A 15,123-nucleotide genomic window follows, 5' to 3' on the forward strand; every position below is an offset into this window, starting at 1 on the left:
AAAGTTCTAGATCATATAACTCATTTTCAAGAACATAAATAATCAAATCAAAAAGGGTTAAGGCCAGGCATTTAGTCCAATAGTTTCTGTTTATGACACGCAAGACACTGCACTCAAAGGTGTGAGGTACACGGGGCCTGTCCTCAGAAAAGTTAAAATCTGTGCCCAGCCAGAGTGGCTCACTGACTGAGCATGGAACCAGAAGGACACGGTTCCACTCCTGGTCAGGGCACATGCTTGGGTTGCAGGCTCAGTGCCCAGTAGGAGGCATGTAGGAGGCAGCCGATCAATATATTTTAAGTTAAAATCTAAAACAAAGAAGACCAAGAGGCAGGAAGAAATGGGAGCAAGAGCCCAAATATATGATTAGGTCTGGAAAGCAGCTCAAACACTCCTCACTCTGAGCCAGGAGAGAAAGAGAAGGCTGGGCCAAGACAGAGAGAGGCGGGAGGCTGCAGAGCCATGGGGAAGGGAAGAGGCACTGTAGGAACCCAAAGTAGCATCATTTTAGTACGGGAGCAGGGTCACTATCTTAAAGGTCACTATCTTAAAATGAGGGACTCGGAGATGGAAAGAGAGGAGCATAAATAAAGAAAAGTCTTGGACTAATTAAACTTGGGAGCTGACAATGTTGACTCACTTTTCTCCTTGTTAATATATTTGGATCTAGATTTGAGGAGAAAGGTCTGGAAGAAGACATGGGATTTCTGCAAACTCTGCCCTTATCCAACATGCAACATACACACTAAGATCAAAGTGCACACACAGAGTTTTTTCAGTGTTCTTAAAAACATACCTTTACAGAACTACCAAAAGATTCATATCCATAGTGCACACATTGACTTCAATGGAACTTGAATTGCTCAATAGAAAATGAGGAATAAAAACACACAATTTACAGAAGCACAATTGACTAATAAACGTATGAAAAACATTCAGTTTCAGAAGCCAAACACCAGTGAAAACAAGATTCTCAAATGGAAAAACAGTTTTGAGGCAGGAAGATATACACATATGTACATGTATGTACCTATATAAGGTATTGTAGCAATACAGACACACACACACACACACACTCTTCCCTCAAAATGTTTGTATCCTTAACTCACTAATTATCCTTCTATGAGTTTAGCCTAAGGAAATAGAGAAACAAGAAAAGATTAATTTTCAAAGATGTTTGTTGCATCATTCATAATAGCTTAAACTGAAAACAGTATTAATTTTTAATACCAGAAAATTTAATAAATAAATTCTAGCCTATATGATCCTATTAACCAATGTCACCCCAATAAATTTATTTTTAATTCCAGTATACTGATAGAATATTATGTAACTAGTAAAAATTATTTTACAATGACTCTTTAATGAAATGGAAATGTGCTCACAATATAATATTAAATGAAAATAACCAGGATGCAAAACTACATACAAAATGTGATCCTATCTAGATATATGACTCCATGTAAATATAAAGAAAAAAAGGTTGGAAGAAAATATATCAAATTATATCATCAGTGGTTAACTTTGAGTTATAGAATTATTACTGTTTTTCTATATATCTGGACTTTTTATAATTACTATATATCTTATGGTTGGCACGTATCATATATTTATTACCTTATACATAGCACACACAGCATTGCTGCAGAATGATTTCATTTGGGGTTTATTTTTAAGAAATATATACAGGCCAATGCACTGTAATTATCTGTAGAGAAAAAAATGAAATCCCTTCATCTTTGGGCGATCAGTACCTAACATATAGTGTCTAGCACACAGGAGACATTCAATCATTGTTAAATTAATAAATGACCGCTTTTCACAAGTGATGGATGGAAAGATGGAAAGAGGAATGAATAATGCGCCAGAAACCTCTTCAGCATTTAGTAAAATTGGTACATTTCCTGGGATTTTCGGGAGATGAAAGGGGCTCGTCGTGTGGCAGGCCTTTAAGAGAATAAGGAAGAGCGGGAGTGGGGGAATAAAAGGAATGATTTTCACAAGAGCACAATCAGATAGGATTTCATCGATTGAGCTCATTCTTCCACCAACTCGCAATGTCTATTCCAAACTTCACTCAAATCTGCTTCTTGGAGAGAGAGGAAAAAGCAACTGTTTGAAAGCAATTCCACAATTGCCCCTTCAACCGACCAGGAGGATGCACTTAATTCGCAGAACCACTGAGACGCATGTCTAGGTATAGAATCTCCAAGGAAGGCTTTCCAAATCGATGCTTCTGTTTCATCAGTGACTATGAGAAGGAATAGATGGGTCCCATCAGATAAACGTGTATTTCCATCCATTTTTGGAAGCAGAGACAAGAATGGCTCTGTCCCAGCAACGATCACATGTTCTGTGTGTATTCACGGCTTCTTGGCGTGGAGATACAGTGTCTCCACTCTCCAGCTGATTGAGGGTAACAGATATGCCTTCTTCACCCACTCTGGCATCACGGTGACAGACACTCGGCTGAGCGCCCAAGGCTGAAATCTGGTATGAGTTTAAACTTGCTTAGACTTGTGAACTTCAGAGAGAGGAAGAAGAATTCACATCTTCACGTGTTAATATCTCTCGCACCAAAACTGGGGTTCTTTGCGGATGCTCATGTCATGTCACCATTATTTCTCCCTCATAATGTCTGGTTGCTCTTCACTCCATAGATCCAAGTGGCATTTACCACTTTCAAATGCCTAAAAACACTCATACATAATATCCCAGAATCGCATTGACTGGTGGGGAGGAACGGAGGATGGGAGAGAAATGATAAGTGGCTTTTTAATCAGGCAGTTCAGGATTTCAGCTCTTATTAGCTCTTTGCGCTGAGGCAAGCTACTAAACTAATCAGAACCTCAGTTTCTTCATAAAAAAAAATGGGGCTAGGCCCTGACCGGTTTGGCTCAGTGGATAGAGTGTCAGCCGGCGGACTCTGGGGTCCCGGGTTCGATTCCGGTCAAGGGCAAGTGCCTTGGTTGCGGGCACATCCCCAGTGGGGGGTGTGCAGGAGGCAGCTGGTCGATGTTTCTCTCTCATCGATGTTTCTAGCTCTCTCCCCCTCTCCCTTCCTCTCTGTGAAAAATCAATAAAATATATTTTAAAAAATGGGGTTAATGCCTCCTTTGCTAAAGAACAAGCTTGAAAATGAACATTAAACCCTCTGGCATGGGGTATACACTCAGTAAAATAACTATTGTTATTAGTAATGTCTCTGTAATTAAATCACTTGCTGATTCCTTTCCAAACTGTGTGTTTTCCACTAAATGCTCAAGTGCCATATGAGAAGTTTTCTAATTATTTTCCCTATTGACTCATTTTTAGGATGGTGGCTCCTGGGCAAAAAAATAACTTTACAGGACGATTCAACTATAAATTATATAAAGAACCTTAGAAACCACACACAAAAATAAAGACATATTTAGGGATTAAAATTCTGGATTTGGCCTGAAAACACATGAGGCGGGACTGAAATACAATTCAAAAAATATAAATCATTCCCAATCTTTTCAACATCAAATAAAATTAGGCCCCCTATTGATTTCGGAAACTTTTCCTTCTAAGACACTATTTTAAGGTTCTGTCAAGGTAATGATCAACGACCACAGAAAGCAACAAACTCAACTTTGTCCTCCAAGCAGGTCATTTGGATGGTACTGTTAAGAAGCAACAGTCCGACATCCCCCTTCCCCAACAATAGTTGGATTCAATCTAAAGAGAATGGCATTGCAGCAGCCCTCCGATAGAAGCCTCAGCTGACAGATGGAACACAACTGCACAGATCCACCCAACATAAAATACCAAGAACACCAGCCAGTTCCTAAGCAAGTTGGAGGCTCCTCCTAATTGTTAAATGCTATCCAGCTCATAAAGAAAAGCCTACCCTACCCCACCCCCCATTGACTCTTCCAAACCAAGACCATCTTGTCCTCAGAGTGATGGTACATCCATGATGCCAAATGGAACACTGCAGCAACAACACCAACATTTCAGCATCATTTTGCAAACGACTCGGAGAGTTTGGGGCCCACACTGATCTAATTCACTCAATAATTGCTCAATTCTCCAATTTATTGCCCAGATGTAGCCAAATTCCTCCCCCTAGACAGAAAAGACTCAGAGAGACAGCCTGTAATGGAAATGCGCTGAATTGCACGTTACAAGTAAGACGGAGGCCACGAGAGGGTTCCGTGCTGCGGGTCCCCAGTCTTGCCAGAGGAACAGCAGTGTGGCTAGGAATACAGCACTGGCATGGCTGTGGCTTCATGTGACCACGGAGCTGCTGGGATGGCGCAGTGCTTCCTATTCCAGTGAAGCGCACCCTGAAGCCAGACACTGGGACAGGGAGAGATCGGAGGTCCTCCCCCTTGCTTCAGGGCACGGTCAAGCCTGAGTGTGGCCCTGATCATCAGTGGGAGCTTCCTGCCACTGCGTCTTCTGGCTGCCATGCACAGAGGCAATTTCTGAGGCTTAGAGAACACTTTTCAAGCCAGAGATCTCCAGGGAAGTCATCCACATTCCATGCAATTTATAGTAAGCGCTCCAGCAGCGGGCCATAAATCCATCTTCCTCTCTGAGCGCATCAACTGTGATGCGCAGCTCCCTGTTCCCTGCTGAATGGGTGAGGACTACCAGTGCCGGGGAAATAAAGTAGCAGAGTGCGAGAGAGGCGGTGGGGGGTAAAGAAAAACTGAGCGATGATTATGAATGCCCTTTATGGACCACGCACTGAAGGTACACAGTCAGCCTTGTACCCACATGAAGTGAAATACTAAAATTATCAATCACAACAATACTAGCAATCATTTTCAATATTTGTAAAGTAAAGTATGGTTGCTCTGAAGGGTTTGGCAACAGGACTTATCTGGTCTGGGAGTCAGAAGGGAGGTGTGGGCTTCTAAAGGCAGATGGGTGGGTGTGAACTAGGCACGGGACACGATAGCTGGGGAAAGGACAGAAGGAAGAAAAAGCAGCCTAAGTCAAGGCCATGCAATGCTAGACCAGTGCTCCTCGAACTCTATTCGGCAAATGAATCCTCTGAGAAGCTTGTGAAACTGCATTTCAATTCAGTGGGTCTGGGGAGGGGCCCAGGATTCTGCATTTCTAACAAGCTCTGGGGTGAGGCCAAGGCTGCGGGTCTGGTCCACGCCGTGCACAGTGAGGACCCGAGGTTCTGCCCAGAGGCCAGAGCAGAGAGAGCGAGGGAGGGCCGATGAGGAGGCCAAAGAACTTGGCAGAGGTCAGGGGACTGGGTCTAAGAAGGGTGGGTACCATGAAGATCTCCATTTCCTTTGTTCTCGCCAAACAACCATCCTAGGAGTTCATTTTCCCGGGAGACAGCACTTTGCAATCTCCGAAGTGTAAGTGAGAGCAAAGGTGTTTATGGACTTCAGGGCCTCCAAGAGCCAATAAAGCACGGCTCCTTCATCACAGACAGCCCATTAACAACCCATGTTTATTAGTAAAAATCCTCGGAACTTAATACGCCTTTGTCAGCAAAAGTAATTGATCTTGGCCGGTTAATTTGGCTGCTTTTACAGACTGAGGACTTGCCACTCTTTTAAGAGCGTCCGACAGCTCCGTGGGCTTCCCTCCCTTCAGCAAGCAGTTTCCAAGAGCCCGGAGGCTTCTTAAAATAGTTCTCTTGAAAAGAGAATGCAGACATCTCTCAGTGGCACATTGGTCTTTGGTCTCAGAGGCCTGGGAGACACGGTCTGTGTCAACTGCCACCACCCCGTTCCTTGAGAATTGCCTGACAAAAGCATGCAGACCTGTGTGCTGTTCCATGAGGCAGGTAATAAAAGCTCAAGATTAAGCAAAAGAGAGGCAGATATGTGCTTTCCTTCTGCCTTAGGAAAGAGTTAACTTCTTTCCCTTTTAAAATGAATATAGAGCCCAGCCAGTGTTGCTCAGTGGTTGAGTGTTGACCTATGAACCAGGAAGTCATGGTTGGATTCCCAGTCAGGGCGCATGCCCAGGTTGTGGGCTCGATCCCCAGTGTAGGGTGTGCAGGAGGAAGCCGATCAATGATTCTCATCATTGATGTTTCTATATATCTCTCTCCCTCTCCCTTCCTCTCTAAAATCAATAAAATATATTCAAAATAAAATAAATATAGGACTTATTCAGACTGAACACAGGTCATGAGGAAGACATACTAAATAACTCAGACAACTCTGAGGAACAGCCAGAGGGGCTCAGGTCTGCATCCCCTGGTATCGGGACTCTGGAGAAGGGATTCTCTTGGCTCTCTTATGTATCTAATGAGTAGATGGGGACGATACGGTTTCACAAGTAATAGGAAAGGATTCTTCACATGAGTCATGATGATATTCACACCTAAAAATGTCAGGCGCTCTGCTTCTGGAACGAGTCAGAGTGAAATTGTGAAATCCTCTCCAGTTATCTTCAGACGTCAGCATGCGCTCAGCTGTCTGGAATGCCAGCCATATAGACTGCCGCGACCCGAGTCAGGACGTAAAATCATGGGTCAGGCATTTGTTTCACTATCTAAAGAATCCATCTCAATGAGATGGGGGGTCTCTCCAGTTGTCCGTCTCCGTCACCACATCACAAAAGCATGGGTAGACAGAGCTTCCCAAATTTGGAGAGTGTAACTAAGGCGGTTGGATAGGAAACACAAGCCAGCTGACATATGCAGTGCTTACTGGAGGGGCAGGGGTAGGGAACACCTGGAAGAGTTAGAGATTCATTTATCAGAGACAGGTAATATTCACGAGGATTCCTCACAGGTGCACAACTCCAGAGGCGGTGCTCTGAGGCAGACAGCAATCCAAAGAGGTGGGAGATCTATCTAACAATAGCTATTCTTCCCCGGCAAGAAGGGGCTGGTGGCTTTAAAGGGCAAGAATGTCACGGTTTGGAAGAGAAGACAGTCCTGGTTTTAGTGTGCTGTGTCACAAGGGCATGTACCTCAGTTGCAGGCTTGATTCCCCGGCCCTGGTCAGGGCATATGCGGGAGGCAACCAATTGATGTATCTCTCTCACATTGATGTTTCTGTCTCTTTGTCTCTCCACATACCTTACACTCTAAAAAAAATCTATAAATAAATATCCTCAAGTGAGGATTAACAACAACGACGAACAGGTTATTTTAATAACAAGCTGCAGAGAGGATAAGGACACATATGTAATACCTTAATCAATAAAGAGAAAATAAATAAATAACAAGCTGCAAAAAAAATTTTGTATTCTCAAAAATAAAAACTGCTCTGATGGCCCTCCCATACCCAAGCTTACTCACAAGAGTCCTATCCCCAAGCACGGCTCTGTCCTCTCGGCCACCCGTCCTATCAGTGGAAAGATGGACATCAGAGCCATTAGTGGCTCCAAAGTGCTGAGGATAGCAAAAGGGAACTAGGAAGAATATAGGATTAGGACTACAAGAACACGGGAAATCAGATATAGGGGTACAGAAAATGATATAGAATATAGGTCTGCAGAGAACTCACTGAGCAGGAAAGCTTGGGCAACCAACATCTTTGCATTTTTACTTGTTCAACCAAAAATGAAAGCAGGACTTCCAGGGCCCTGAGCTTGGTCCTCAGGTGTGTTGTGTTTAGAAACACATGAAATCCGAATGCCTTGAATGCATTTGAGTTGTGACCCTGCACATATGATCTCCAAACTCACTTCTGCTCCCCAACATTAAATTACTTCGCATGATTGTTAATGGTAAATCTACAGGATCTTCCATCCTCTTTCCATGTCCTAAATCCCATCCCCAGTCCCTCAAGGAGGCTCATCTGCTCAGCCTTGGCATACCTTTCTGAGAAAGATAGTTTGTTTAGGTGCAGAATTAAAATTTTCTACTTAGGGGTGCCTTGTTTTTCCTCAATCTACCCAAAAGAATGGGATGCATAAAAAAAATTATCAACAAACTTTACAGCTGCCAATAGGAAAAAAATAAGCAATATTTAATAGCAAATAGAAATGATCTACATGAAAAAAAACACAAATCTATTTATCCACATGGAAGTGGAATCTAAATATGCAGAATCATGTTCATTTTAATTAGTAAATTACCTGTTTTTATGTATTATTACACTATGATGTGCATTATATACCTCATATTACATATATTTTATACACACACACACACACACACACATATATCCTCTCCTTCCCAGTCTTCCTCCCCCTTTTTTCTTTCCTCCCCCTTCCCCTTACAAAAACACCCTCACCCTGGGTCATGCTTATTTTACTCGGGACTCTCTAAGTTGTATGTGCTGTAGGAAGGGGAAAGATTTTAGGAAAGACATGTAGAGAAATGACAAATACTGTGATTTACGATGATCCACATATGATTCTACTTTGGTGAAATTACGATGCTAGAGTTCCCCATTATTTTTAATATTCTGAGATGCACACTGTATGTTCTTTATTACAAAAGATTAAAAGCTTTAAAAATATATGGTATAAATAACTTGGAACGGCTTGTTAAGACTAGGTTCCCATCATCACTGTGACCACCATCATCACCAATGATTTTACTCCAAATTTAAAATACATCAATAAAAAAGATCCCCTCAACATCATAACATCAGCCAAGTTCCTTTTCTCATTCTTAAGCACTCTGAAGATATCCTTGGTACATGAGTTACAACTCAGCAATGCTTGGAGAGGCAGGTCTGTGGCTTTGCCTCACCAATCCCTACTCCACCCTGAACCCACAGTTCAGGGGCCACTTCCTCCTGTCCATTTCCCCAACGCAACTGACCAATCTTTAGACCAGGTTCTTCACCACCCAGAATTCACTGAGGCGAGCTGACCCCATCTGCTTCCCATTTGACTAAAGAACTCAACAGCTGCTTCAGCAAGAAGCTTCTTTGCCCAAAGAGCAGAGAATCCATGTCTCCCCAAAGAAGATGCAAGTGGAGGAAAATCAGCCTCTTCCCCCCCATTCCTTAGACCAGTGGTTCTCAATCAGGAGTGATCTTGTTCTCAGGGGACAGGTGGCAATATCTGCAGACATTTTTGGTTGTCAAAACTGAGGGTGAAAGTGGATGCTGCTAAACATCCTACAATTGCACAGGACAGCTGCCACGAGAAAGACCTACCCAGCCCCGAATGCTAACAGTGCCAAGATCGAGCAATACACCTGTCGCAGAGAGATGAGCTTTCCCCTGGGTTCCATAGCAGGAGGGAGAGAAGGAGAGACTGTAAGGAGAGTCGGGGCTGCCCGTGCTGAGTCCCAGCTGCAATTAACCAGAAGGAACGTCCTTGGACCACCCAGGGCAGTACTTACAATGCAGGAACACTTGGTGCACTTGTCTCCTTCGGGCTGAAAGTCCTCCCCTTCTTGGTACTGCACACCCTCAAACACACAGCCTGGAAAGCAAAGGAGAGTTTAGAATGAGGGCAGCAGCCTTTGTTCAGTTTGTCCCTATTTTTCTATCCACTGCTCATCCATCTCCCATCTCCACCTCCACCTCGAAGAGCATCCTCTTTAACCAGAGGACAACATTGCTTCATAGTGAGAAAAAAGAAGGAAGGAAAGAAAGAAGGAAGGAAGGGAGGGAGTGAGAGGGGAGGGAGGGAAGGGAAGGGAAGGGAAGGGAAGGGAAGGGAAGGGAAGGGAAGGGAAGGGAAGGAAGGAAGGAAGGAAGGAAGGAAGGAAGGAAGGAAGGAAGGAAGGAAGAAAGAAAGAAAGAAAGAAAGAAAGAAAGAAAGAAAGAAAGAAAGAAAGAAAGAAAGAAAGAAAGAATACAAATGATTGACATGGGCCCAAAAATCTCAAGATGCTTGAAAGCACATCAGAGGTTGGGCCCAGGTCAGCCTGAGGGGGACCAATGCACAGTGGTGAGCCCTGCAGAGCCTGTGGAACTCACCATGACCTCATTGGCCATGGCCAGGGGAACCAAACGCCAGAGGGACCAGAGGAGACAAGCAGAAGTCCCAGTGAGAGAACTCAATAATGAGCTAAATAGCAAGTGACCTAAAGAGCTGCCACTCGGTGAGGAGCAGGCATTGCCCAGCCTCTACCAGGCCCTCCATACCCATGATTTCACTCCATCTTCACCAGCGAGCCTACCAAGTAGGGACTTTTGTCACTGTCCCCATAAATGGGGAAGACGTGGCTCTGAGAGAAGAAGTGACTCACCCAGCTGGCCGATGGCAGAGCTGAGATTTAAACTCAGTTCTGACCCACTGGCCACACTGTACAGATAACCAGGCACCAAGACAAGAAGACACAAAGGTAGGTCAGGAGACAACCACAGGTTTCAGTCCCACCCTTTGTCCTGTAAAAGGGGTTGTGTTACCCCACCAAGTCTGGATGAAAATAGGACCAGAAGCCCAGGAGGTGTCTCCTATTCAGAAAGATGATCAGGACACTGTTCTATTCATAACAAATCTCACAAATGACCCTAGAGCATAGCTGGCCAGTAATCCCCTATCACCCAGACCATGGGAGGACTGTCAGCTATTCCTCAGGTCCGTACTCGGGGGCACTTTGCCAGAATAGCTGAGGTCACTCTCCACATAATAGACAGTGCTGGAGGCAGCAGGCCGACGGCCAACACTCAGCAAAGGGGGCTGTTGCGAAAGACAGCCTCATACCCCTGGGAGTGAGCGTTCAAGGCCCGCCAACTGAACTCATCAACAGAACCCACCCAAGTCTTGAAGCAGCTGGTTCCTTCCAAGAAGAAACAAGTATGACCCTCACCTACCTGATCTGGCTGCTGGACCTGTTCACTTTTTCATTATTATTATTTATTTTATTTTACTTTATTTTATTTTATTGTTTAAGGTATTACAAATAGTAGTACGTATGTCTCTCCCCACCACACACCACTGACCTCCCCCCGGCCTTCCCTACCCACCCCTCCCAGCACTTGCCCTTGTCCCCTCACTCCCAGTGTCTTGCGTCTGTTGGCTGTGCTTATATGCGTGCATACAAGTCCTTCAGTTGATCTCTTACCGCCCCCCCCACAACCCTCCCCTACCTTCCCGCTGTAGTTTGACAGTCTGTTTGATGCTTCTTTGCCTCTATTTTTATTCAACAGTTTATAATGTTCTTTATATTCCATAAATGAGTGAGATCATGTGGTATTTATCTTTCACTGACTGGCTTATTTCACTTAGCATAATGCTCTCCAGGTCCATCCATGCTGTTGCAAATGGTAAGAATTCCTTCTTTTTTACAGCAGCATAGTATTCCATTGTATAGATATACCACAGTTTTCTAATCCACTCATCCGCTGATGGGCATTTAGGCTGTTTCCAAATCTTAACTATGGTAAATTGTGCTGCTATGAACATAGGGGTGCATAAATGAGAAAGGATATATGGACCTGTTCACTTTAAAGCTAGATATAGAGCCCTTTGTTCACTGAAAGACACGGAGACAAACACTACAAAGTCTGAAGCTGAATAGAGTCTTATTGATACCCACATCCAGCCTCCCCCCACCTCCTTGCTGTTCCCATTGCTTAGGGAAGACCTGGTGAACCCACCCACGGCCCTCCCAGTGGCTGTAGCTCAGCATGGTTCATAAAAGCAGGTACCCGGTCATCTCTTTTCAAAGGACGCTGCAAACAAAGGGTCTTCCATTCTTTCATATGTTTGTACCACTGATTCTGTCAGACAGATTTCCAGATGATTAACCACAACAATCTATGTTTGAAAACTTAAATAGAGAATTTTTAAATGAAAATTCCATGCAAACTATTCCCGTCACAACTTACCATCTCTGAACAAAGGGTCAGGAGGAAAGGAAGGAGCAGACAACCAAGAATGCCCTGAAATCTGTCTCAGGAAGAAGCTGACCACAGACTGTGCATGTTTGTCATTATGTGGAAAAACCATCCCATGATCAATGACAGATGCCAGTCTGAGTTATGAAGGAGAATGCCCCAAGGCTTCCTTTGAGGGTCCCTGTCTAGACTTAGCTGAGACCACCCTCCCAAGACAAAGGGTGACACATTCTGGATGTGGCCTCTGATCTGCATCCGAAAGGTTGGCCTTTGAAATTGAGAAAGTGAGGGAGGGAGCAAAGTTGATTCTTTTTTTTTTTTTTATGTTTTTATTGATTTTCAGAGAGAGGCAGGGAGAGGGAGAGAGAGATAGAAACATCAATGATGAGAGAATCATTGATTGGTTGCCTCCTGCAGACCCCCTACTGGGGATTGAGCCCACAACTCAGGCATGTGCCCCGACTGGGAATCGAACCATGACCTCCTGGTTCATAGATTGATGCTCAGCAATACCGGCCGGGTGCACAGTTGATTCTTGACCCCATAGTGGAGGGCACAGAGCTTGCCCAGCTGTCAGGGCCTAGTGTGTGCCACTGGCATGCTAACTTTAAGATTTGCCTCCCAGGGCATCTGGAACCAAGCAGAACAGTTATCATGGTGTGTGGGAGGTGGGAGGTAGTACAATATGGTGGCCATAAAAGAGAGGAAGCCACACCCTAACCCCACCTTTGGCCTTTATTCACTCACAGGTCTTATTCCCATTGGGTTTCATTCCTTCCTCTATGAACTTTGGGCAGTACCTCACTGGTGGGTCAAGTGCATTCTATAGCGTAGTATGTACAATCATGGAGTTCACCTTTTCCTTCTGGGAACTCAACCAAAACAAAATGGAAGAAGCAGTTGCTCAAATATGATCATTTCAATTGCTGAAATAAAGTCACTCTGATGTTTGTACACTCATACTTTCAAAGGCAGCCAAGAAATATGACTATCTCCTGACTGAAGAAGAATGTTCTATGTGCTCAACTGATTCTGTATCAATAAAACAATAGTCTACTCAACATGACTGAATTCATATTTAAGAGCTATGACAATTTTAAAATCTACACAGCATAAAAAAAAACTGCTCTGTTATCAATCTCAAGCTTGGAATTACCTGGGAGGGCTGGGTCCCACCCTCAGAGATTTTGATGAAATTGCTCTGTGATGCAGCCTACACATCAAAATTTATTTTTTAAAACTTCCTGGGTGATGTTAATGTGCAGCCTAGAAAACTAGTGATCTAACTTAATAAAGATCTTTTCAGCATTTAAGAGTATGGCTACATGATACAAAGCATATTTGGTGCACTCAGAAGAAAAAAGTGATAAGGGAAAGAATTATCAACCAGTTTTTGGTCTTCATGTAAGCTCATCAAATAATACTTCACAGCAGTCCCACTGTGAAAAGGAAGATGAGCTCAGCAAAGACTGCGCAGGGCCCGGCTGGTGTTGCTCAGTGCTTGAGCATCGATCTATGAACCAGGAGGTCATGGTTCGATTCCCAACAGTGCACAAGCCTGGGTTGCAGGCTCGATGCCCAATAGGGGGCATGCAGGAGGCAGCTGATCAATAATTTTCTTTCATCATTGATGTTTCTTCTCTCTCCCTCTCCCTTCCTCTCTCTCTGAAAAATCAATAAAAACATATTTTTAAAAAATGAGAAAAGACTGTGTAGGGAACCTAGGAAGGTCAGAAGTAGTGGAGAGGGGCCTGTCCTTATGTCATTCAAAGATGAAAAAAGACCAGACCTCAGAAGGGGCTCGGGTCTAGATATATTTCAGACCGCATAGAGGGAAACAGCAGGCACCTGAGCAGGGAGCCCCACCATGTCCCAGGAAGGTTTGCAGAACAGAAGGCTCTTTGGAGATTAACCTCAAAAGCAAGGAGTTGTGAGTATCACCTCCAATGAGGAAAAACACTCTGTGGAAACCCCAAAATGCAGAACATCTGTCTAAGAGGATGGGCCAGAGGCTTAAGGGCTCAGAAAAAAATCTCTCACCTCACAATCCCCGGGCTCAGACCTAAGGGCGAGCAAAGGTGCAGGAGGCCTTGGTAATCCTGCTCGGAGAAGTGAGAGGAAACCCTCCAGCCACTGAGAGCAAGGAGCCCCCCACCGTCAGCTGGGCCGTGGGGCCTCTGCAAAGACCTGGGCCCAACTTGCTGCACCAGGCGGCCAGCGGAGGCCAGCACAAGCCTAGGCTGAATTCCCTCGGGGACACGGCTCTCGGTTTTCAGCAAACATCTGGTTACCTCATCGCCCAGGCAAGCTCTGGCCAAGGGATTGCGAACTGAAGCAGTCAAGACATTTTTGGTAGCGAGGGAAAGCCACAGCCTCTCCTTCCAAAATAAGCGTCACCTGCGGCCCGTGGAGTGGAAAGCAGGCCGCTGATCCTCGAGCAGCCACTTGCCAAGACCTACAGCACGTTGCATTCATCCCGGGCTCCCAGGGAGGCCAACCGGACATTTCTAGGCAAAGAAGTTTGCTCTCTAAACCCATTAGGTGCACAGATGTAAAGGGAGGAACTGTCCGGGTGGGAGAGGGGAACACCAGGCATTCTGGAGAGAGCTCAGAGGTCCCAGCAGTCACTGCAGCCTCCCCGTCCTGCAAGTTTACCTGGACACGTGGGGCAGCACGTTCCCAGATGCTTGGAGGGATTTCTACAATGCACAACACACCGCACCTCAGACTCGGTGACAACGCCTTCCTGGAAAACAGAACAGCAAGGTCAGCCCAGAATCCCCACGGCAGACTCATTCACTTTTGGAAAGTCACCAAGGTAACTGGAGAGGAGTCCCAACACAAACGTGCAAAGCGAGCGTGGTGTTAGGTCCAGAGGTATGTGGCCCAGATGAGGTCAGATCTCCCTGGCTCAGCCCACGGAGGCTAGTTCTTCACCCTAATCTTACTCTTTCTCTTTGGCCCTATTGTCTTTCTTTCTTTAAAATCTAATGTTTAAGCCCGACCAGCATAGCTCAGTGGTTGAGCGTGGACTTAGGAACCAGGAGGTCACGGTTCGATTCCCTGTCAGGGCACATGCCCTGGTTGCGGGCTTGATCCCCAGTAAGGGGCGTGCAGGAGGCAGTCGATCAATGGTTTTCTCTCATCACTGATGTTTCTCTCTCTGTGTCCTTCTCCCTTCCTCTCTGAAATCAATAAAAAAATATATATTTTTAAATAAATAAATCTAGTGTTTAAGACCCTGATGTCAGTCAGTAGCCTGCAGTGCCTTGCTGTTCATTCACAATTGCTTTTAAGTTTTCAACACTTAACTGTATTTTCTATCACTGTCATTATACTTTAAGCCATTAATTTTGAGGCAAAGAGTATGAATAATAATATCCCAGACGGGCATCTGGAGACCTAAATCCTAAAC

The 15,123-nt window shown here is 44.7% G+C and overlaps 1 protein-coding gene across 2 annotated transcripts in view; it reads right to left on the reverse strand.

The window, feature by feature from the left end:
- Positions 1-15,123, reverse strand: part of BMPER (BMP binding endothelial regulator) — a 201,582-nt gene that overhangs the window by 133,866 nt on the left and 52,593 nt on the right. For both annotated transcript variants that reach the window (XM_054726134.1, XM_054726133.1), the window contains exons 5-6: positions 14,364-14,454; positions 9,260-9,342 (exon numbers count right to left, since the gene is read on the reverse strand). In XM_054726134.1, the coding sequence (XP_054582109.1) occupies positions 9,260-9,342; positions 14,364-14,454 (174 nt within the window). The remainder of the gene's footprint in view (positions 1-9,259; positions 9,343-14,363; positions 14,455-15,123) is intronic.

The sequence above is a fragment of the Eptesicus fuscus genome, chromosome 14, assembly GCF_027574615.1.
Source record: "Eptesicus fuscus isolate TK198812 chromosome 14, DD_ASM_mEF_20220401, whole genome shotgun sequence".
In the NCBI taxonomy this organism is placed as follows: domain Eukaryota; kingdom Metazoa; phylum Chordata; class Mammalia; order Chiroptera; family Vespertilionidae; genus Eptesicus; species Eptesicus fuscus.